The sequence below is a fragment of the Austrofundulus limnaeus genome, unplaced genomic scaffold (assembly GCF_001266775.1).
Source record: "Austrofundulus limnaeus strain Quisiro unplaced genomic scaffold, Austrofundulus_limnaeus-1.0 Scaffold165, whole genome shotgun sequence".
In the NCBI taxonomy this organism is placed as follows: Eukaryota; Metazoa; Chordata; class Actinopteri; order Cyprinodontiformes; family Rivulidae; genus Austrofundulus; species Austrofundulus limnaeus.
This window is the reverse complement of record NW_013952567.1, coordinates 912,116-935,162: the sequence shown is the minus strand read 5'-3', so window position 1 is coordinate 935,162 and position 23,047 is coordinate 912,116. Positions and strand designations below refer to the sequence as shown.

Genomic DNA, 23,047 nt, shown 5'->3' with positions numbered 1-23,047 from the left:
ATGGATGGAGGACCACAGTTTAGCTTGTTAGTTTGCTGGGCTAGCGCCGAGCTAATACAAATAATAGTGTCGGCGCTAACGCAAACTTATAGGCTAAGCTGAGGTTCTTCTTCCATGAAGCAGCTCTGTTGTCCTCCATGTATATTTTCAGTGGTAGACTGAATCGCCTCTGCCTTCTCCTCTCTGTCAACGCTCTCTGGTTTCATTTAAAAGAGTCGATTGTCAGATATTGTCCAAGATTAACCTTCAGGGTGGATATATCTCGCTCACACAGAGGACCTATCTATGTCATCATTTACCCAGTATGCTTTGCGTGCAAATAAAATGGCTCCGTCCGTGTTAAAATACATTTTTTAAAATTTACGAAACTAAACAGCCTACAGTATTTTTACACTTTATTTTACAGTTAAAATAAATGTTTATCAAATAAATTCTAATGTTACAACTAATCAGGGATCCCTTTAAACTGGATTAGAAACAGGTAAAGCATTACCCTTGGCCTTGAAAAAAGTCAGACCAGCTGGACACGAGGTGGAACCAGCATTAACCGTCTGCCACTGCTGTGAAGCGGTGCTCTGATCCTTTTGGTTGAAACAACCCTTGAAATCTTTACCACTTTTAACACCMTTAGAACACCTTGATGTGTTTCAGCCAGGCCGACTGAGAATTGTCAGCTGTGCGCAGAAAAATAAATTATTTACAACCCCTTCCTTTTGACTTCAAAGAGCTGACAACATGCTCAACCCCAGATTTCAGTAAGGGGGTTGGAGGAGGAGCTGCTCGTCACTAAGCAACCTCAATGTCACCTGTCCTGACATGCCAGAATCAGCTCTGGAGGCTCCAGAAAACAAAGGAGCAGCCACATTTAAAAGCCTCCTCTGCAGGATTCATTAGGAAAACCAAAATATCACAAAGATACGACTGAGCTCTGCAGCTTCAAGAAAGAAAAATCCTCAGTGAGAGAAAGTTCTGTGATATTTTAGGTTTTTTTTTTTTTTTTTTAAGAAACAGGGATCTTTGGGGAGGTAAGAACACTGTGAAATGAGACGTGTCAAGAACACAAGGTGACCGCTCAGCTAGAAAATCAGGAAGTTTGGCTTGAGCAACATGTCCACTCTATGAAGCCGGTGCTGAGCGAGTTGCTGTTTGTTTAATCCCCTGCCAACACAAACACTCACAAGGTTAATGCAAAGCATGCAAAAGAAAAAGAAAAAGGAAAAAAAAAAACCTGCTGGTTAAAGTCAGCAAGCTCAAACACGAGTCTTCTTCACAGAGCTGTCACGTAAAGAAATGTTCCCTTTGATGACAATAAACCCCTACACTTCTCATCTAAAACTCAACTTTTCCTCTCATCTTTATTCAAAGGCAAATATGTTTTCATCCATGTCTGGGTGTGTTTGTCCATCTGTATCATTAGCAAAATATCTTGTGAATGAGTGGAAAGACTTGAATTAAATAATTACTGAATCAATCTACAACTGATCAACGTTAATATTAAATCCTACTCAAGATGCTAAAGCTAAACAACCTTAGCGAACAGAAAGTGACTATCAAATGACTACTGAGCTCAAATTTAGTATATACTGTATGTATGTATCTATATAAAATTATGGATCATAAACTGGTGTAAATCTACAACTGACTATATTACAATATAGATTACAATATGGCCACTAAACCCAACTTAAAAAAGCTTTTAATCCAGTTGGCTAAAATTTTGTGTGGTGGTAGCTGTGAGTCATTTTCAACACATACCCTGAAATAAATTTAGCTCTGATATAAAAGCGGTGAACAATATTCCACAAAAAAAAAGCTATGCCTTTAATTAACTTGTTTTGTGAATTTCCCACACTGCTGTTATGAAATAAAACCCATGAGTGTAGCAATACTGTTGTCGAATTTCAAAACCCTTTTAGGTCATCCGAATGCGTCGTTCATTTACACCATCAACACTCTGACCAACATCCACCAACGCGCTGCAGGACAAAGCTGAAGGATCACAATGAGCAGACACGGGGTTGTGAATCTTTTCTCTTGTCTCCTGACTCTACACAGATATGGAGGTGTCCCTGTTAGCCTGTTTGATCAGGTTGTGCATGGGCTCTCTGTAAGTGTTGAATGTGTACATCTAAAGGTCTGGCCATGCGTGACAATAGCAAATGACAACCTATCCGTCATTGGAGCCAGGGGCTGGAGATTAACACAAGCTCAGGCTTGGCACCAGCTGGACCAGAGCCTGGAAAGAGAAAACTAGACAGCACTCAATACGGACCTGTAGTAAACGTTCAATTCTTAGGCATGAGAGAGAGAGAGAGAGATGTAAGGCAAATTGCATTTAAGATGCCTCGCATGGTGTTCACTGAAGGGTTTTCAATGGAATCTTGTATGTTTTGTGGGAAAACCCCAGAGAGAAAAAAAAAATCCCCAAGAAGTAGAGCTGCAGAAAATCCCTCCAGCTAACATCTAATAGTAAATTCAAGAGATCCTTACATTGACACTCAAGATGACTTCTTTTGTTTTGTTCTTTTGCCCAACTATCAAAATGTGGCTTTTGGTTTTCTGACTTATTTAAAGAAAACATCCAGCTGCCACAGRAAGACACGCGTTGTTGTCTCGAGCAGTTTCTGTGGGTGGGCTGAAAAACGAGAGAGCGAGGAAAAAAAAAAACAGAAGTACCGGTAACTGTAAACGTCCCACCCTGCTTAGCCTGCGTCTAGACTGGCTTCGGTAAGGTGAGCGGCAGTCATAACAAGGGACTGGGAAAGCAAACACGATTGTTTGCTATAGTCAACCAGCCGTCTATAGAGTTACAATCAAAGCAACACTAYAGTTAATTTAACTGTGGCAAAACAAGGAGCTCACAGAGCAGCGTACAATTATGAGATATATGAGGAGACAGAGCGTTAGCTGCGTGCCAGCATGCCCCATGTGCCACACACCACACCACCTCACCAGATTGGCGCTGGGCTAAAGGACTCACAACCGTCACTTAGCACCGTGCCAAGGCTGCTGGCCTACTTATGAGCCGCTCTCTTGTCAGCGCAAAGCTCAGGAAACAAGCGTACCCTCGAGCACATCATCGCTTTTCGAAACAAAACCCTGCTTTTTAGTCCAAATACTTTTCGATTCGTCTCATCAGCGACGCCACGTTTCAAACTGAGCCCACCGGCCGCTGCCACAAGCCGACTTAAAAACTGAGCAATCAGCTAGAACTATTTTTACCACGCCGCTCTCRTTTCCCCCCCTTGTTACTCATGATGCTGCTAAAGATGCCTCTGTTGACAATGTGGAAAGCTAACTGTGTTGATGGCATTCCCAACATGACCTCAATCAAGCGTTTTCACAACCCGGAGTCACAAAACAATTCAACAGCTCTGCCACCACAGAGAAATCTCTTCACCCTCGTCATTATGAATGCAAATATATTTAAAAAAACTGTTTTTTCTCCCCCCCACTCAACCGGCAACGACGCAGACTAGCGAGGGTCTGTTTTGAAATAGACAATCATTTGTTGAGTCACTGCTAAAGTCAACAGTTTCTTTGACTATCCTCTGTGCGAAGCTTTATTTGTACTAGGATTTTGAAATCTAAAGCGAGTTAAACCCCAGCAAGACAAGCGTTTCTTTTCTCCTCCAAGAGCAGAGCTTTTTTTCACTAGGGACATTTTGTTAATTAAATCTTGCTTTTTGCACGCTTCAACAGAGATGTTTTCCCTCCTTTTTTTTAAGACACGCGGTGACATTTGAGCAGTTATTACTTGTGTCAATTTAGACATTACGCAACATTCCAGCTCAAGTGTTTAATGGCAAATAACACAGCTCTCTAGTTGCCAAACAGCAGGAAATCCCAAACATCACAATTTGTTCTTTTCTTTTTTGCCGTCAAGTATTTAACAACAATGGCAAACAGAGCAAATCTAAAAAGGCACATTGTTTTGAAATATTATAGCCATTTTAAATATTCCCATTCCAGACTCGAAAGAAAACTGAGGTTTCCCCTTCAACCACAGGTTAACCTAAACTGTTAACTTGCTATTCACTGCCTCAGGGAAGAGCTAAGCAATGAATGGAAAATCAGGCCACACTTCTATCCAGGCCATTTTTATTGATCCTCAAAACCCCTTTCACAAAGAAAAAACCCCCATCTCAACCACAAAAAAAAAAAGGGAACAATATAAACAACCAATAAATAAAAAAAAAGGTCTGCGTGATTAAGGCAGTTCTACATCTCCAATAGAACACAACAGTGTGGACATGTTGGAGGTTATACAGCTTCAAACAGTACAAGCAGTATTTTTTTTTTCTGGAGAACATCACACCTAAAAAAAAAAAGAAAAAAAAAAGGCAGCACTTTACCAAAAGTGAACCGTTAGGTTTTTTTTTTTTTTTTTTTTGTAAGTGTGGATGACACTCTCATTCTAGCAACACAACATTGTACTTTTGTGATTCCAGAGATAAAGCAACTGTTCCTATAGTTGACATTGTCTTCTCAGTTAAATTTATTACAAAGCCAAACAGAATAGGTAAAAAAAAAATAATAAGAATAAAAAACATATACGAGCAGAGAACTTCAATTTTATACTCCTTCCCAACCCTGCTCGCAAAGAAAGATCATAAAAACCACTTGGATCCCAAAAACAGAGAAGGTGGCTCATCTGTATATCAGTTTTCTCAGATAGGAATAAATAAATACACCTTTTTTTTTTTTACTGGTAAACTGTCATAGAGTCCAGACTTAGAGGCTACATAGTGTCATAGAAGTGTTCAGAGTGGCTTTTTTTCTTTTTTTTTTTAGGAATTTAAGCATTTCTTTATACATTCATGTCCAGAAAATACTAGATGAGAAAGTATGCTTTAAATCCAACCAGCTTCCAGTCACTAACAAACTTGTGAGACTTCAGCACTGTGTTTGCTGTGGATATCCAGAGTACTTTCTGTGCACCCTGCACCGCGACTTTAGATCAGCTGCGTAGGTCCGTGCTCGAAAAATAAAAACCCAAGCAGAGACGGCCTCTCTTCGCCCATCCTGGACACTTCTCACTTGTTATTCTCCTTTTTTTGTTGTTGTTGCCAGTTATGAAGTAAGATCCTTTCAGCAGCTAACAGTGCTGGGCTGCTGTTTGCTAACAAAGTCCGAGATGAAGTCAAACTCATTCTGGCCCAGGAAAAGTTCGGGTAGCTCCTGAACCCGGTCCAAGCCCAGCTCCATGACTAGCGACGTCAGGACGTCCTCGTCGATCATATCTGCGTCCATGCCGTTCAGGGCCAGCGCGGGCCCGGCCATGTGCTGCATGCTAGCCAGCTGAGCCGGGTTCATGCGGTACTGAGCCGCGGGCCCCATGTGGTTCCCGCCCATGGGGCCCAGCGGGTGTCCGTGGTACTGCGTGTTGAGTTTCTGCAGCTGCATGCTGGCCATGAGCTGCTGAGACGTTAGCCCTCCGTTCATGAACTGCTGCTGCTGCGGGTGCGGTGCCTGCTGCTGGTGCTGCTGCTGCTGCTGCGGGTGCATGTGATGCTGCTGCTGCTGCTGCGGGTGGTGCTGCTGCTGAGCCTGCCCGCTATACATCATGTTTCCAGAGGTCATCTGGTGGTGGGCCATCTGAGCCCCGCTGAGCTGTCCGTTCATGGGCCCGCCCACCATGCCTTGCCTCTGCCTCATGGCCGTCTCCATGCTGGCCTGGGCGCCTCCGTAGTGCATCATCTGGCCGTTGGGAAGCGCACGCATGCCCTGCTGGTTGGCGTGCTGCTGGTGACCCGCCTGAAGGCCGCCGTTCATGCCCATCCTGTAACCATGGAGGCTGGCGCCTGCTGAGCTGTGATTCATGGGCATCATCAGATGATCTGCCATGCCTCCTGCGTTTGGACACAAAGTAGAAAAAGTAAGAAGCAGGCAAGCGTTTTTAATTCGACTACATGCTTAACTTTTCCTTTGCACCTGAATCCCACTGGTGCAGCTAAACAACAACAACGCTCTCGTGATATTTAAATGACTTTCGCTCAATAAAAATCCTCACTTGGTCAACAGACTTTTTGTAAACAGACACTCTGTATGCATCAAAAGGGGGGAAAAAGAGGAAGCAAGTTTCCTTTAAATGTGACAATGCTGCCTCAGGTTAAACAACTGCTTACAAAACATCCAACCTTAATGATCATTTAGCCTGATGGGAAACACTAAAAACCTGACTGGTCCTCCGAAGATCCCTCTGTCTTTGTGCAAGAACGCCCAGGTTAAAATTACAGGTTAACATCCACTGTTTCAGCTCAGTTCATGCACAATAAGACACTGTGGGTGGGTGGGGGTTAAATCTATGAATCGGTCTTTAAATCCCCTTGATGTTGCACAGCAGCTGAGGTGGAAAGATATGTTACAATTTTTTTTATCCCCCACGCACGTAAGGTTGCAACAAAGAACACTGACATCATGCAACATCTCCCCAACAGCTGAATCACCACATTACTAACAAGACGTGCGTTTAAACAAGCCTGCGACGCCTCGTTCAAATCCGCCTTCTCGTGCGACGCGGACGTTCAAAAACGCGGTGAGGTGAAGCCTTTTGTTATTTTAGATTTTAGATACCATTCTGTTTCTTTTAGCTCTAAAACCTTTCAGCTTTATCACCAGTTGCAGCAGTCATTCAGCACTCACAATGTGTTTTCTTCCTTAATTTTATTTTCCTTTTCCGTGTTTTGCAAGTCACTGCAAGACAGCTGTAGTTCGGCCAAACATATTTCAGCATTACTTCAGTATGTGACTGGTCAGTTTGAGAACATTTCAGGGTGTTTAATATACGTACCTATAGGCTGTTTCTCTGTCTTTGGTAGCATGTGTTCGCTGCTGTCACCACCAGATTAGCGAGACGGCTTAAAGCCCTGCTCACAAAGACACAGTGTACGGAACATAAACTGTGCTAATACTGTTGCCTTCTATTTTATCCCTATGAATCTCGCTCCCCTGGGCCGGCCCACACCATTTACCAGCTGGCGTTAAACAGGTCAAACACAATTGTGCAAAAGTGCAGGAGATGAGCGCTGCAATTTAAACTTCCCTACTACCTTCTGATAAAACTTTGCAATAAAAAGGCACACAATGTGAGGCTTGAATTTATTAAACCATTGCTGTGACGGAGGTGCTGCAGTTATTACAGCTTAATGTACAATGCCCTGTGAGACCGAACCGTTCGCACTCAACTAATATATAACATTTTTACACCAAAAGAGCAGCGTTATTGGAAATGTTTTAGTTTTATAATGTATAATTTTGTTGAAGACTGTGGTTGAGATTTAATCCTTTTATTACTTTTTCAGAAAGTTTGTTGCGCAGTGCTAGAAATTGTTAATTAACATAATTTCTGTAACCGTATTCTGCTCAGTTAAAGATKATTCTCCTTGTGTTTTGTAATATGGTTTTTATGGTCTGGATGTTTGTAATTTAAGTGAAAACTGAGCCATTGGTAGCCATTTTGGTCAAACCTTGATAATGATACTATTATACTGAGATATCACAAACTCAAAGTTTGTGTTTTTAAAGGGATCCATGTTGTAACATTAGACTTTATTTGATAAACGTATATTTCAACTGTAAAATAAAGACTGTTAAAATACTGAAGTCTGTTTAGCTTTTATATTTTTTTAACTAAATTTTTAAAAATGTATAACATGGACGGGGCCATTTTATTTACATGCAAAGCATTCTGGGTAAATGATGATGTCAACTAGGTCATCGGTGCGAGGCTGCTAGTGAGCTATATCCACCCTGAAGGTTAATCTTGGACAATATCTGATGATCGNTAGATAGATAGATAGATAGACTGTCTTGGACCATATCAATACTATAGTTACTGAATCGATATGTTGCTAGTTGTACTTACAGCATATTGCTCCTTTTCCAAAAAAGACCTAATGCACTGGAGCAGCCGACAAAAGTCAGGTTCAAATGTAAACAGTGAGCTAAACAAGCATGTCACATAATTATTTCAGTTCTGATGTAAGTTGCATTTAAAACATAATGCGAACATCCACGCAAAAACATGAAATTTTTGCAAAAAAAAAAAAAACTGAATTGAGCATTAAGATCTGCAGTGTGAATGCCATCCTGTAACTTCTGAGTGAAAGGAAAAGACAAGCTGGCGCCGCGGCTCAATAATGTGATAAAGTGATGACATATGGTCTGTGCAACCAGCCGTCTGCGGGATTAAACAACATCAAAGATTTATTACCAAAGGAAAATTAATAATGGTGCACAAAACTTTAGATTTAGGGTGAATTAGACTTGTTTAACCACAAAGAGGGTAGCTAAACAGAGTTAAATCGTTATGTTTTGTAAACAACACGAGGGAGATATCCGTCACACACATTTAATGCGTTACACCTCACCTTAGCTCAGCTGAGTTTGGCTCCATACCTCTTTTGGGTAAACAAAGCCCACTTCATTTCTGAAAACTCACATCTGTGTGGGAAGTGGACATTTGTGATTTATGTACGGCCAGAGGCAACACGAAGTCGGACTGTGTGCCCATTTTGTGGAACTGTTTTATGAACAAGCCTATAGATAAATATGTGTTATTCTATGTACTTCAGGCATTGAAATTCAGATATAGCATTGCAGCAGTGCTGGACTTTTCAAGCAAAAACACTCAAATATGTTGGCAATATTAGTTGCTTTTCTAATTTACTCCCCATGTCCTGTTCGGTTCCTTGAGTCCCATCGAACGCCCCTCACCACCAGCCACCGCACCAAACGTAACAGCTATTTATGCTTCCTCCACGTGCTCGTTTAAGATGTGCTTTTTTTGTTTGTTTGTTTGTTGTTTGTCATTTTCTTCAGCCCAGTGTGGAGGGGGAATGTGCATTCTGGCAGAAAAGCTGAGCTCACCCATAATCAAAGTTTCAACTTTTCAATCCTTTCAAAATAAACCGCAAAAGCAGATGCTCAAAGTTTTTTCTTTTGAAGTATTAATTCACACAAAGCATATGGACAGTGCATGTGACAATGCAGCTTTTTTATTTTATAAATCTAAAACTACATTATTATTCTTTGTATTTAAATTAATTGTGAAGTACTGGTTTGACTTTGTTATGTTTACTTCCTGACAACGTGACCGTGCAGTGAGCCTATGGTTGTTGCCCCAGTTTGTGTATTTGCACTTCATCTCTAAGATCACTGTTGGTACATGTGACCTACCAGTCTGCTGTGTGTTCTCAGAGAGAGGCAGAGGAGGGAGGGCAGAGGAATGTAGTCTCAGTCGGAGCCAACCAGCTACTGAGCAGCACTTTTAAATATAGCTGCGCATGCATGTTTGTTTGGCTCATTTATGTGTTTTACGTGACTGTGGACACACACAGATGTTTCTGCGTATCCGAGCACGTGCGTGTGTGTGTTTGCACAGCCACTCCTTTATATGCACTGGTGTTTTGATTATTTACTTCAGGAAGACAACCTCTTGCCTGCAGTTGAAAAAAAGAATGGAGCCACTTTGGGGAAGTGAGCCGTTCTGTTGTCAAGGGAATTTGTCTGTAAATGGGCATCCAGCGGCAGGGGTTTGTCATTGTGTGGCATTGTCCTGCAACTTATGTTAAATAGGCCACTCCCAGGTGGGGAGACTCTCAGGGAGGCAAAAAAAAAGGGAAAAAAAAGTCACCCATCCAGTCAGCGCAAACAAAACACAGAATCAACACAAGTTTCTGCTGTGTTTTGTGAATTTCTTTTAGAAAAGCACATGTGCATGACTGCAGAGGCTTGTAATAAAGCTTTTCAAAATTATTTAAAACAGTCTTTATTTTCATACAAGAGCCATTTCTTTTTGCAATAAATATACCGGGTAGTCAAAATGTGCAGTTGCATTTTATGGATGATTCACTTCAGTTCTATCCTACAGTGTTTTATGCTTTTGTGGATTTATTCACATTTGTCTGTAATCATCAGTTAGACGGGAGAGATTCCACACACCCTTCCTTCTGTCGTTTATTGACCTCTGTCCTCGTGTTAGTGTGTGCGTGTGTGGCTGCCTGTCAGCAAGAAAGAGCACAAGAGAGGGTTCACGTGACCGTCTTTCTAATAGGCTAAAAGTGCGTATAGACACAATAAAGACACACCCTTGTGCCACATTGCAAAACACACTACAAATAAAGTCTTTGCAGGATGATTTTCCTCACCTCAAGCAGGAAATGTGTTTCACTTTGTATCACTTATTTGTGTTCACATATTTTAATAAATTCTTTTTCTAAATTGTTTTAGAATTTTAAAAAAGCTGTGTTTTACTGTAGTCTTTTTTTTACTTTTGTTTTTAAAGGGTTAAAAAATCCTCTTTTTGCAAAATGATTTTTATTTTACTGTGTCTTGTTGCCATTTGCTAAAACAGTCAAAGGTTCCTAATGGACTTTGCAGTTTGTTCTGATACAGAGAGGTAGCAAACTTTCACTTTACTAAAACTAATTATTTCTGTCTGAAATAAGAAAACGTTTGTATTATGCTCACTCAAACTTGTGTTTTCTTTCCAAATCTGATCCAGGTATTTGGTTTTAGGCCTCCTTTAATGTTTATTTTTCCGGCAACCACCCGACTTGCTACTGTTCACTACGCTGACATGTAACACGACTCAAACCGCAGCTCTTTCTGCAGTTTGTCTTAATTACCTCCAAACCAGTTTCTGGAGATATTTCAAAAGCACATCAAAAATAGAAAGATTTGTCTCATTTGCTCTTTTGTCCGCTTCACGGAAACATGACTGTTAACTTCTCTTCTGATGAGTGGCTCAAAATGACTGCATTCTTCACATTCCCAGAGACGTTTTGTGACATTCTTTGGAAATGATACTTTTCTTACCTACCCGTTTCTTGACCTTTTTCTTCTAAATGCTACTTGCGTTGCTTGTTGCATAAAAAAAACGACAGTTCATACTTTTCTTTTCTAGGCAGTGTGCTTCTTTTTCAGATAATCAAATCTTTTGTGAACACTGAAAATAACTGCATAGACAAAGTCTCAGGACATTCTGTAAAATGTTCTTAAAGGGGTGGGGGTAAGGTCATTGTGTATTTTCCAGGCACATTGTTCAATCCTATTCCACAATCAAGAAACGGCTTTACCTTCAGTTGGTATGAAAACGCTGTATACAGTTTGCCAAAAATAAATTTGACTTTGCATCACAAGCTATCTTAAGTGCTTTAAAGTTGGCCTATGTCTCTTTATAAAACTCCTACTGTTTCTGATGCTCCCACTTCAGCAAGTTTTCACAACACTATTTCCGGGGAGGGGTACTCTGTGGGGCGGGGGCTCGGCTCCAGGGTGGAGCTTTGTGTAAATATGTGGTGCTTTGTACCAGCAAACATTTAGGCTGTGTTTACACGAAGCTAATTTTCAGTGAAACCGCAGCATTCTTGTTGCGATTCAGCCACTTGTTTACACGGCACAGGGAACTGGAGTCTCACCGGCACTTGTTGAAACCAGGCTTCAGATTGGAATTTTTTGAGCAGTCTCACAATTTTTTTTTCAAATCTCACAGATTTTTTCAAAAACTCAGTTTTAAATTTACGTACACCTGTACAAAACTAGCCTGGTCAAAACCCGACCCTTGTCCTTCGCTTTGCTTCGTAAGGGTCGGGACTCTCAGCTATAGAGAAGTGATTCTTGCTGGAGGCGTGGCCTCTGTTGAAATTTAAAATGATTGGATCAGTTGGCAGCGACGTGTGCGTGCCAGCTCCACTGTGAAGGAGGCTAAGCTAAGAAGCTAACCGGAAATTGTGTACACTGTAAACAACCCTACTGAGAGGAGAGGAGTACCAAGCCGAATGAGACGACTGTAAATGAGAGCTGCTGCTTTGTCAGACAAATTTATTTTAATTCGAAAGCCTTATCAACACAGACTGGCTTCATTCACTTCCTCCACTGCTGTTGCTAAACTAACTAGCAGACACTGTGCAGAAAATCATCGTTGTTCAAAACTCCGCCATCTGTTTGCTGATTGGCCCAGGTAAAATAAACTACAAGCAGACACTGCGCAGAAAATTGACGTTCTGTTCTCTGATTGGCCAACCCATTCTCACTCCCATGTCGTCACATTTTGACGCTTTTCCAAGGTTCCCTCTACGTCCGATTTTGACGCGCCGGGTAMCCCCGTCACGTCAGTTACTGACGAGATGGGGCGAAATCTGTTGTCATATTTTCAGAAAGTGTANTAGATAGATAGATAGATAGACTGTCTTGGACCATATCAATACTATAGTTACTGAATCGATATGTTGCTAGTTGTACTTACAGCATATTGCTCCTTTTCCAAAAAAGACCTAATGCACTGGAGCAGCCGACAAAAGTCAGGTTCAAATGTAAACAGTGAGCTAAACAAGCATGTCACATAATTATTTCAGTTCTGATGTAAGTTGCATTTAAAACATAATGCGAACATCCACGCAAAAACATGAAATTTTTGCAAAAAAAAAAAAAACTGAATTGAGCATTAAGATCTGCAGTGTGAATGCCATCCTGTAACTTCTGAGTGAAAGGAAAAGACAAGCTGGCGCCGCGGCTCAATAATGTGATAAAGTGATGACATATGGTCTGTGCAACCAGCCGTCTGCGGGATTAAACAACATCAAAGATTTATTACCAAAGGAAAATTAATAATGGTGCACAAAACTTTAGATTTAGGGTGAATTAGACTTGTTTAACCACAAAGAGGGTAGCTAAACAGAGTTAAATCGTTATGTTTTGTAAACAACACGAGGGAGATATCCGTCACACACATTTAATGCGTTACACCTCACCTTAGCTCAGCTGAGTTTGGCTCCATACCTCTTTTGGGTAAACAAAGCCCACTTCATTTCTGAAAACTCACATCTGTGTGGGAAGTGGACATTTGTGATTTATGTACGGCCAGAGGCAACACGAAGTCGGACTGTGTGCCCATTTTGTGGAACTGTTTTATGAACAAGCCTATAGATAAATATGTGTTATTCTATGTACTTCAGGCATTGAAATTCAGATATAGCATTGCAGCAGTGCTGGACTTTTCAAGCAAAAACACTCAAATATGTTGGCAATATTAGTTGCTTTTCTAATTTACTCCCCATGTCCTGTTCGGTTCCTTGAGTCCCATCGAACGCCCCTCACCACCAGCCACCGCACCAAACGTAACAGCTATTTATGCTTCCTCCACGTGCTCGTTTAAGATGTGCTTTTTTTGTTTGTTTGTTTGTTGTTTGTCATTTTCTTCAGCCCAGTGTGGAGGGGGAATGTGCATTCTGGCAGAAAAGCTGAGCTCACCCATAATCAAAGTTTCAACTTTTCAATCCTTTCAAAATAAACCGCAAAAGCAGATGCTCAAAGTTTTTTCTTTTGAAGTATTAATTCACACAAAGCATATGGACAGTGCATGTGACAATGCAGCTTTTTTATTTTATAAATCTAAAACTACATTATTATTCTTTGTATTTAAATTAATTGTGAAGTACTGGTTTGACTTTGTTATGTTTACTTCCTGACAACGTGACCGTGCAGTGAGCCTATGGTTGTTGCCCCAGTTTGTGTATTTGCACTTCATCTCTAAGATCACTGTTGGTACATGTGACCTACCAGTCTGCTGTGTGTTCTCAGAGAGAGGCAGAGGAGGGAGGGCAGAGGAATGTAGTCTCAGTCGGAGCCAACCAGCTACTGAGCAGCACTTTTAAATATAGCTGCGCATGCATGTTTGTTTGGCTCATTTATGTGTTTTACGTGACTGTGGACACACACAGATGTTTCTGCGTATCCGAGCACGTGCGTGTGTGTGTTTGCACAGCCACTCCTTTATATGCACTGGTGTTTTGATTATTTACTTCAGGAAGACAACCTCTTGCCTGCAGTTGAAAAAAAGAATGGAGCCACTTTGGGGAAGTGAGCCGTTCTGTTGTCAAGGGAATTTGTCTGTAAATGGGCATCCAGCGGCAGGGGTTTGTCATTGTGTGGCATTGTCCTGCAACTTATGTTAAATAGGCCACTCCCAGGTGGGGAGACTCTCAGGGAGGCAAAAAAAAAGGGAAAAAAAAGTCACCCATCCAGTCAGCGCAAACAAAACACAGAATCAACACAAGTTTCTGCTGTGTTTTGTGAATTTCTTTTAGAAAAGCACATGTGCATGACTGCAGAGGCTTGTAATAAAGCTTTTCAAAATTATTTAAAACAGTCTTTATTTTCATACAAGAGCCATTTCTTTTTGCAATAAATATACCGGGTAGTCAAAATGTGCAGTTGCATTTTATGGATGATTCACTTCAGTTCTATCCTACAGTGTTTTATGCTTTTGTGGATTTATTCACATTTGTCTGTAATCATCAGTTAGACGGGAGAGATTCCACACACCCTTCCTTCTGTCGTTTATTGACCTCTGTCCTCGTGTTAGTGTGTGCGTGTGTGGCTGCCTGTCAGCAAGAAAGAGCACAAGAGAGGGTTCACGTGACCGTCTTTCTAATAGGCTAAAAGTGCGTATAGACACAATAAAGACACACCCTTGTGCCACATTGCAAAACACACTACAAATAAAGTCTTTGCAGGATGATTTTCCTCACCTCAAGCAGGAAATGTGTTTCACTTTGTATCACTTATTTGTGTTCACATATTTTAATAAATTCTTTTTCTAAATTGTTTTAGAATTTTAAAAAAGCTGTGTTTTACTGTAGTCTTTTTTTTACTTTTGTTTTTAAAGGGTTAAAAAATCCTCTTTTTGCAAAATGAKTTTTATTTTACTGTGTCTTGTTGCCATTTGCTAAAACAGTCAAAGGTTCCTAATGGACTTTGCAGTTTGTTCTGATACAGAGAGGTAGCAAACTTTCACTTTACTAAAACTAATTATTTCTGTCTGAAATAAGAAAACGTTTGTATTATGCTCACTCAAACTTGTGTTTTCTTTCCAAATCTGATCCAGGTATTTGGTTTTAGGCCTCCTTTAATGTTTATTTTTCCGGCAACCACCCGACTTGCTACTGTTCACTACGCTGACATGTAACACGACTCAAACCGCAGCTCTTTCTGCAGTTTGTCTTAATTACCTCCAAACCAGTTTCTGGAGATATTTCAAAAGCACATCAAAAATAGAAAGATTTGTCTCATTTGCTCTTTTGTCCGCTTCACGGAAACATGACTGTTAACTTCTCTTCTGATGAGTGGCTCAAAATGACTGCATTCTTCACATTCCCAGAGACGTTTTGTGACATTCTTTGGAAATGATACTTTTCTTACCTACCCGTTTCTTGACCTTTTTCTTCTAAATGCTACTTGCGTTGCTTGTTGCATAAAAAAAACGACAGTTCATACTTTTCTTTTCTAGGCAGTGTGCTTCTTTTTCAGATAATCAAATCTTTTGTGAACACTGAAAATAACTGCATAGACAAAGTCTCAGGACATTCTGTAAAATGTTCTTAAAGGGGTGGGGGTAAGGTCATTGTGTATTTTCCAGGCACATTGTTCAATCCTATTCCACAATCAAGAAACGGCTTTACCTTCAGTTGGTATGAAAACGCTGTATACAGTTTGCCAAAAATAAATTTGACTTTGCATCACAAGCTATCTTAAGTACCAGTACCTAAACTTAACCATTAATCCTGATCCCTCATGTTAACCTCAGACCCCCGACCCAAAGACCCCTGGTGGCGCAACCCGGAAAAGCCGTGGGCGTCAAGGACTGACGCGAGGGGGGTACCCGGCGCGTCAAAATCGGACGTAGAGGGAACCTTGGAAAAGCGTCAATATGTGACGAGATGGGAGTGAGAATGTGTAGGATTGGCCCAAATGAAATGCTCCCAAAGAAATCCTTGTCTATGGGAGAGCAGTGAGGGAAACTAGAATTGAGCAGAACTGCATTAGAAGGCAAGGGCCGGGCTAGTACAAAAAAATATGAGATTTAAATTTGTTTATATATAAACAAGTTAATTTATCATCTCCCAACCCTCTCTGCCAATAAAAATAAGTTTTCCACCTTTCCCGGCTTCTTTATGCTGAAAGTGCTGTTATCTCTGCTTGTCCCCACAGCCTACAGCCCACTGTCAAGGGGACCCAAAAGGGTTTCCATGCAACACTTCCAATACGTTTACAAAGTTTTTTATTTTTATTTTTCAAACACCACCCTCACTCAGCAATTAAAAAAAATCCCCCTCACTCAGAGCATAGGACAGTTTGTGTCAAAATACACAAATTTTAAAAAGGGACAGCGCATCTGTTTACCGTGTCCCAACTGGCAACCCTGCCTGGCCCATTACTGCAGTGGTCCCATGTAAACCAGAGATTTTTTTTTTAAATTCTCCCCAATAAACATTGAAAAAACTCCAGGATTTCCAGAGAACAGTCTTGCATAACACCCCCCCACCACCACCACCACCACCACCACCACCACTTTTTAATGAACTGCTAAAACAAACAGGACACCTAAGTTCAAATCAAAAACTTTATTAATTTTGTTAGTATTTGTTTCAGTAAGAACCCAGTTTCAGTCTCAGCAGATAATGAACTCAGGCCGACACAAAAAGTAAAAAGGTAACTGACTTTATTTACAGTGATGATCCCAGGAGTTAGCTGTAGGAGGAGGATGGATGTTTTAATGTTTTGTCTCTGTCGAAGGAAGAGTAGGTGGTGTTATGGTTTTGTTTGTTCTTACAGTTTCCGAGGAGGAGGCTTGGCATGGAAGGGAGGGTGCAGACAACAAGATGAGCTATGTTTCCACAGGTATTCTGGCTCGCTGCTTTGCAGGTGGAGAGTGTTGGAGAGAGTGGCAGGCGGARGACATTCAGGAGTGGTTCCAATGATGAGAGTTTACAGCGGGGAGTACTTCTGAAGATCCAGCAGAGAGATCCTGGACTCCAAAACTCTGAAGCGTACCGAGGAATACACAGGCAATAGAAAAAAAAAAAAAAAAAAAAAAACACTTTAAGCATAAGAACTCAAGGAGAGTGTATGCAGGCTGTTTCAGACAGTACCAAAGGTAACTGAATGTTCCAGCATCAGACGGATCTCTGCAGCCAGCTCAAATAGAGCAGGGGTTCTCAAACCTTTTGGGCTTGGGGACCCCTTAAAATGGCGAAAAAAATTCCAGAGACCCCCCTCATAAACACCATGCTGTTTTAAAGAAAATTTATTGTCGTTTCAACCCCTAAATGCCATGGGAATATATATATTTATTTAGTTTATTATGTTTGTTTTCAGAGTTGTAAAGTAACTAAGTACAAATACTTCGTTACTGTACTTAAGTAGAATTTTTGGGTATCTGTACTTTACTTGAGTAATTATTTTTCAGCCTACTTTTTACTTCTACTTCTTACATTTTCACACAATTACTTGTACTTTCTACTCCTTACATTTAAAAAGGCAAGAAGTAGAAATTAGTTACTTTTATTTCATTTTTACTTGTTTTCATTCCAGCTTGTTATTGTAAAAAATAAACACTTTCCATATAAATTGTACCTCTTAGAGTGAATTTATCTGTGGTTGAATGAGAAGTATAAATATAGAAAATTCTGATACTGTATTAGTTTGTACACAAACAAATCATGTCACACTCCAGCAGGACATGATTATTAAAATAAAAGGACTACATAAGAAGTATTTGTATTTCATGAATTATATTATTGCATTTGGCCGCAGCCCTCAGATAGATTTTCATTTTGGGGGAAAATGTTTGGGCAGCCTTGATATATGTATTCAAACTGAAGCAGCTGGACTAGTGTATCCTAAATTTAACATAAATTAATGATTTTAATTTGATAGATTTTCTATAATAACATTTATTAGGAGGTGACTGCCCCTGAAAATGCATAAATGACTAACTGCTCAATTTAAATCAATACTTTTACTTTTAATACTTAAGTACAAAACATATCAGACACTTTAATACTTTTAATTGAGTAATATTCCTAAAGGAGACTTTAACTTTTACCAAAGTAATTTTTTGGTAAGATACTTGTACTTTTACTCAAGTATCATTTTGTGGTACTTTATACTGTTTATATACTTTTTATATACACTGTGTGTTTTATTAGTTCATTGTTCTTCATGCACTTTTAAAAATTAAAACCAAATTCATAATTTAAGGACCCCCAAGATACATCTCACGGACCCCTGGGGGTCCTGGGACGCCAGTTTGAGAACTTCTGAAATAGAGGCACCACCTCATCAGCCGAACTGCATCCAGGTGAGTCCATCCAAGTCTCCACCCATAGTCACTTGATACTGCAACAAACTAATTAAGCACAGCAACAGCCATAATCTTCACAAATTTCTTTAAAAACAAAATAAATTCTATATACAACAACAAAAAATAAAAAAACAAAAACAAATCACAAATAAAATGAAATGAAAGGCAGCAGAGAGAAGAAAAATATATATCTGCCCCGCCCCTTTTTTCCCCAAGAATAAGTTCAAACAACAATAATCTATGACTAACAAAACAAAACTTAAAACAAGAACAACAGTTTATACGGATACACATTATACTGTTTCATAATTCTTCAACAATTCAACTTTTATCAATCTCTTAAACGTACACATTGATCTTACATTTTTAACAATAAGTTCTTCTGTCACCTGACACATTTCTGCAGTTACTTTACTATGAAAGTTCAGACTTGTTTTCAATTGCTAACCTGCAGTTGCTGATCGGCTACAAAGAGAAATTACTAGTTGGTTTATCCATAAAAAAAAAACAGCTTAGGGAAACACCACACTTACATCAGGTTATTCAAAGGGCTGGTATTGTTCTTGTGCAACTACTTTAAAACTTTTGTGGTTTTGTGCGTCACATGTTAAATATAGCACCAAGAAATGCTAAGTTCTCTAAATGTCTGAAAGAAGTTGCACAAAATTAGGGTTGGACATTGAATCTCAACTAGCTATTGGAACCGGGACTAAAGTTTCAATTCTCTCGTTCTAGTTTTTAAATTAGTTTGGACACCCAGTCTGCTGAGTGGAAGAAAAGGCCACCAAACACCAACGAAGTCGACCAAGTCATACAAGACCTTTAAAACTGTAGCATCAGCTGAGTAACACATCTAAATACCTGCAGCGTAAGACACTTGATGTGTATCAATGTGTTTCACTCGGGGGTTTTTTAAAATAGAATTCTCATGTGAAAGAAAATTTATGACAATTATATTCAAGTTCATAGATTTGCTATTTTATCGCAGGCTGATAAAAACCTCCCTGGAATGACAAGTGAGAAGGAAGCCTTGATCCCCCCCTCCCACCCCAACCTGTTCCACCTGTGTCTGGATCGGTCTGAAGGCTGTGTTGGGTGGAGACAGAGAACTGAACTCTGATGACCTGTGCTTGACTGTTAAAGTGTATCTTACCCCCACCCCACCCCCACCACCACCACCCCGTGAAAGGATAACTTCGCCCCAAGGCGAAATTTAAAAAATGCCTACAGTGGACATTGCAGGAGAGAGGAGGGGGGCTGTGGGGGGAGATAAGGAGATAAGGAGGTGTGACCAGGACGAGAGAACGTAACAGTTAGCTTATTTTGACAAGCTAACATTTCTGATCATCCTAAACAACTTATGTTTTGTAAAAAGTAAAGTTTCATGAAACACAATGATTCAAGACATATTTCATTTAAAATAATCAAGTCAGCTCAGTCTGGGACTGAATATCTCCCTGAATCAGAACACGAAGCTCTTTACCGCAGCCTCGGCTGAGCTCTGTCCGCCTACACCACACCAGACCTGGACAGAGGAGGTGGGGTGCCCCGACAGCCTGACAGAAAAAAATAAAACCTACAAAGCAGCTGCTCACAAGATCACTAGTTTAGAACAGAAATAAAAGTGTTGGGTCTTGTTTGACTGAAGTTTGGGTCCGATTCGAGCTGTTTTTCATTTCACAATGACGAGCTGATCGCGGACATGCAACTGCCCCGCTGCGCTGCGCTCTCTGCCTTTATTTCCTCCTCCCGCTCTCCTCCCGCGTGTGTTGTATGAGACCATTCTCATGCCCCCCACGCCAAGGTATTGATGTTTGACCAAGCGTCATTATGTTCTGTACGAGATGGGGCGGAGGAGGACGATGTGCTTTTACAAGACCAGAATTACGCGAAACTAACCATCCTAGACCCTAAATTTAACGTCTACTAGCCGTACAGAGGCTAACCCTGACCACAGACCCTAAAGTTAACGACTAACCCCTGATCTCATGTTAACCACAGACCCTGAAGTTAACTATTAATCCTGATTCCTCATGTTAAATTCAGACGTCACGCAAACCCGGAAAAGCCGTAGGCGGCAAGGACGGACTCAACATACAGACACTTGGGCACGGAGCGTCCAAGCGTCAATATGTTACGAGGCTTTTATACCAGAACACAGCCGCTGTGACGAAACCGTGGAGAAGACAYGTCACCRTGGAGAGCCGTTAACCAATATGCAAATTAGCCTGCAGTACCACTGCTCTACCCATATGAGCAGCAAAAAGACGTTTTTAGACCAAATATTACAGATTTGAACAAAATGAGAATTGGAACCAGAATTGATCAAAACCCAACAATGTCCAACCCTATAAGATAAATAAAAATCAAGAATTTCTGAAAGACAAAGATGTCAACAAGTTGGTGGTGTGGCATACCCTTCGTCTGAAAATGACTCTCCTCTGTCTGCTTCTACACATCACCTGCTAAGGCACTCGTGTATATCGTTACCACTGTCTGAAGTGACTGTCATGAATTTTTCCGGCAAGATCACGCAGTAATTAGCTGCCACTTCCCTGACCTCTGTGTCAGAACTTCAGCAAAGTCTACAGGATGACATAAAAGGTTTTGCAGATGCTTTTGCTCTAAATCCATTTAAAGCAAAGGCACCACTGAAATGCATTAAAATGAAGATTGCACCAGGGAATCATCTGCTAAGTGATGCAATGACTACAAATACCATCAGCTTCGTCCCCCTAAGCTCCACACTATGGGTGATAGGGCTTTYGGRGCTGCTGCCCCTCGCCTCTGGAATRCCCTGCCTGACYACCTCAGGGAACCTCAGTCTGTTGACTCTTTTAAGAAGCAGCTGAAGACATTTTTATGCAGACAATCTWATAGCAGCTGAAGACATTTTTGTATTCAGACACTCTTTTAGTTTACTCCTCTTTAATTCTCTTTTATTATTCCATTTTATTCTTATTTTATTTTTTATTATTGTTTTTATCTTATTTTATTGTTTGCATTTTAAGATCTGCTTCAGATATAAAGTGCGATACAAATATAATTTATTATTATTATTATTATTACATCCTTGGTTCTGAATGTTTGCTGAGGAAAAGGAAACTTTGCACTTGCAAGTGAAAAACAACAAAATAATGGATCAAGACTGTACGTCTGGCAGACAGTTAGTATAGTTCTGCATAAACTGTATACTGAAAAGGCCGCATTCTCGAAATAAACACAGCTTTTTTCCATTGGTCATATTTAGGGCTGGGTACTACATGGGTCATGGCAATTCAATACAATTTTTGATACAGAACTCACGATACAATATGATTCTCAATGCAGCTTTGATTCAATTTCAGTATTGATGCATATTCTACTTTATACTAATTGCTCAATGCCATTGTCTCAGCAAAACCTGCAAAATATAAAAGTATGTTATATATTTATATTTATAAAAAAATTGTCCTAACATCTGCTTTTAGTGACAAAGGCACTTCCAGAATACTGTTGGCCATTTTGTTTATTCATTAATCTCACTTGCATCTTGCTTTTTCTTAACAGGTCTGCTTTGTCTGAACAGGAATTACACTTCGTTATACTGCCCCCTAAGGGTTGGAGGGTGTAATATTGATATATGTAGATAATTTAACGTATTGCTCCAACTAATGCAGAGCATCAGGATTTAGATATGTTTTGATTTCTCTGCCCAGTGTCTAAACAAAATACTCTTTATGGTGGTCAAAAAATTCTGTTAACACCACTGTCATCTGGATCTGGAAGCACTGTGAAAGGGTTTAGTCACCATCCGGTTCAGCACCAGGTTAATTTTGTATTTATAAGCTCCGACTTCTATCAACATTGATGGGAACACATCAAGTGGGTGGAAATGCTAATATTCAGTACCCATGCTGCATTCAAGGTACCAAGAGTGGGTAGAACTCATGTTTTCTTTAGAGAAACACCCTTTTACCAACCATAACATCTTAAAATGGAAAGTGACAGAAACAACCCCCGGACAAAAGAAATCTGTCTGCATGACGACTGACAGCTCATTGTCCGCACTTCTGTGTGGGCTTGCCTTTTGTAGTTTAGTCAAAAATAAATGTTTCTTTTTTTTCTTTTTATCAATTGATGTCCAGAGGCTTCTAATTTTGTCTCACTTTTCAGTAGTTACTGAGTCAGCGGGCTAACTGCAGCATTCGAAACACTGGGGTTGAACCAAGCTTTACAGGCAAAAGGAAATAATTCATTAAGCTTGTTTATTTAGCACATTTAACATCTTTGAATTACTTTTACAACATACTTTTCAAATGAAAAAGCAAGTTTCCATTGATGTAACCACAAAGCATTGATGATCTATGAGGTTCTTCACCCATTATCCTGTTTTCTAATGCTTCCTTTGTCATTGCTCAACACAAATGAGCTATCAACCTAAAAAAAAGTCTGTACTGTTTTGTTTTTTTCCCCCTGAGATGTGAAACCAAAAGTTTGTTTAGTACTCTTTCTCACTTGGTGTGGGGGAGGGTTGGTTTTGTTCTGGTAAATGAGAGACTCTATAAATACTCCCAAGGCTTTCTTGTCTATCTCGACCACCAATCAACAGTAACTGTTCAGCTGAGAGGACCGTAAGTCTGAGTCAAGGCTAAAAGAGAAGGCGTGTGGGAGGAGGATTTGAGCTGGTGTTGTGAAGGAGAGGATGAGGGACTTTGGTGGAGGCGGGGTGGGGGGTGCTTAGTAACTGCCATTCACAGAGAGGACACCATGAGTGGGGGGATGAGCCTTGAGTGAAAGTCATGACTTGGTGAAGGAAGGAGTGGTTGGAATGTGGCTCATTGAAAGAGTTTTACAACATTCTTAATTGTGTCATTGAATAAAGGTGTTAACTTCTTCAGAGTTGCTTTGACTTGTATT

At 40.3% G+C, this 23,047-nt stretch overlaps 1 protein-coding gene across 1 annotated transcript; it reads right to left on the bottom strand.

Moving 5' to 3' along the window:
* Positions 1–4,084: 4,084 nt before the first annotated feature.
* On the bottom strand, positions 4,085–5,888 carry cited4b (Cbp/p300-interacting transactivator, with Glu/Asp-rich carboxy-terminal domain, 4b). Its single transcript, XM_014017303.1, has one exon. It carries the CDS (start codon positions 5,845–5,847, stop codon positions 5,092–5,094), a length of 756 nt encoding a protein of 251 aa, XP_013872757.1. The 5' UTR covers positions 5,848–5,888; the 3' UTR covers positions 4,085–5,091.
* Between the last annotated feature and the right edge of the window lie 17,159 nt (positions 5,889–23,047).

Excerpts from the sequence above, each read along its gene's own strand:
- cited4b (XM_014017303.1), bottom strand. The coding sequence starts at position 5,847 with ATGGCAGATCATCTGATGATGCCCATGAATCACAGCTCAGCAGGCGCC.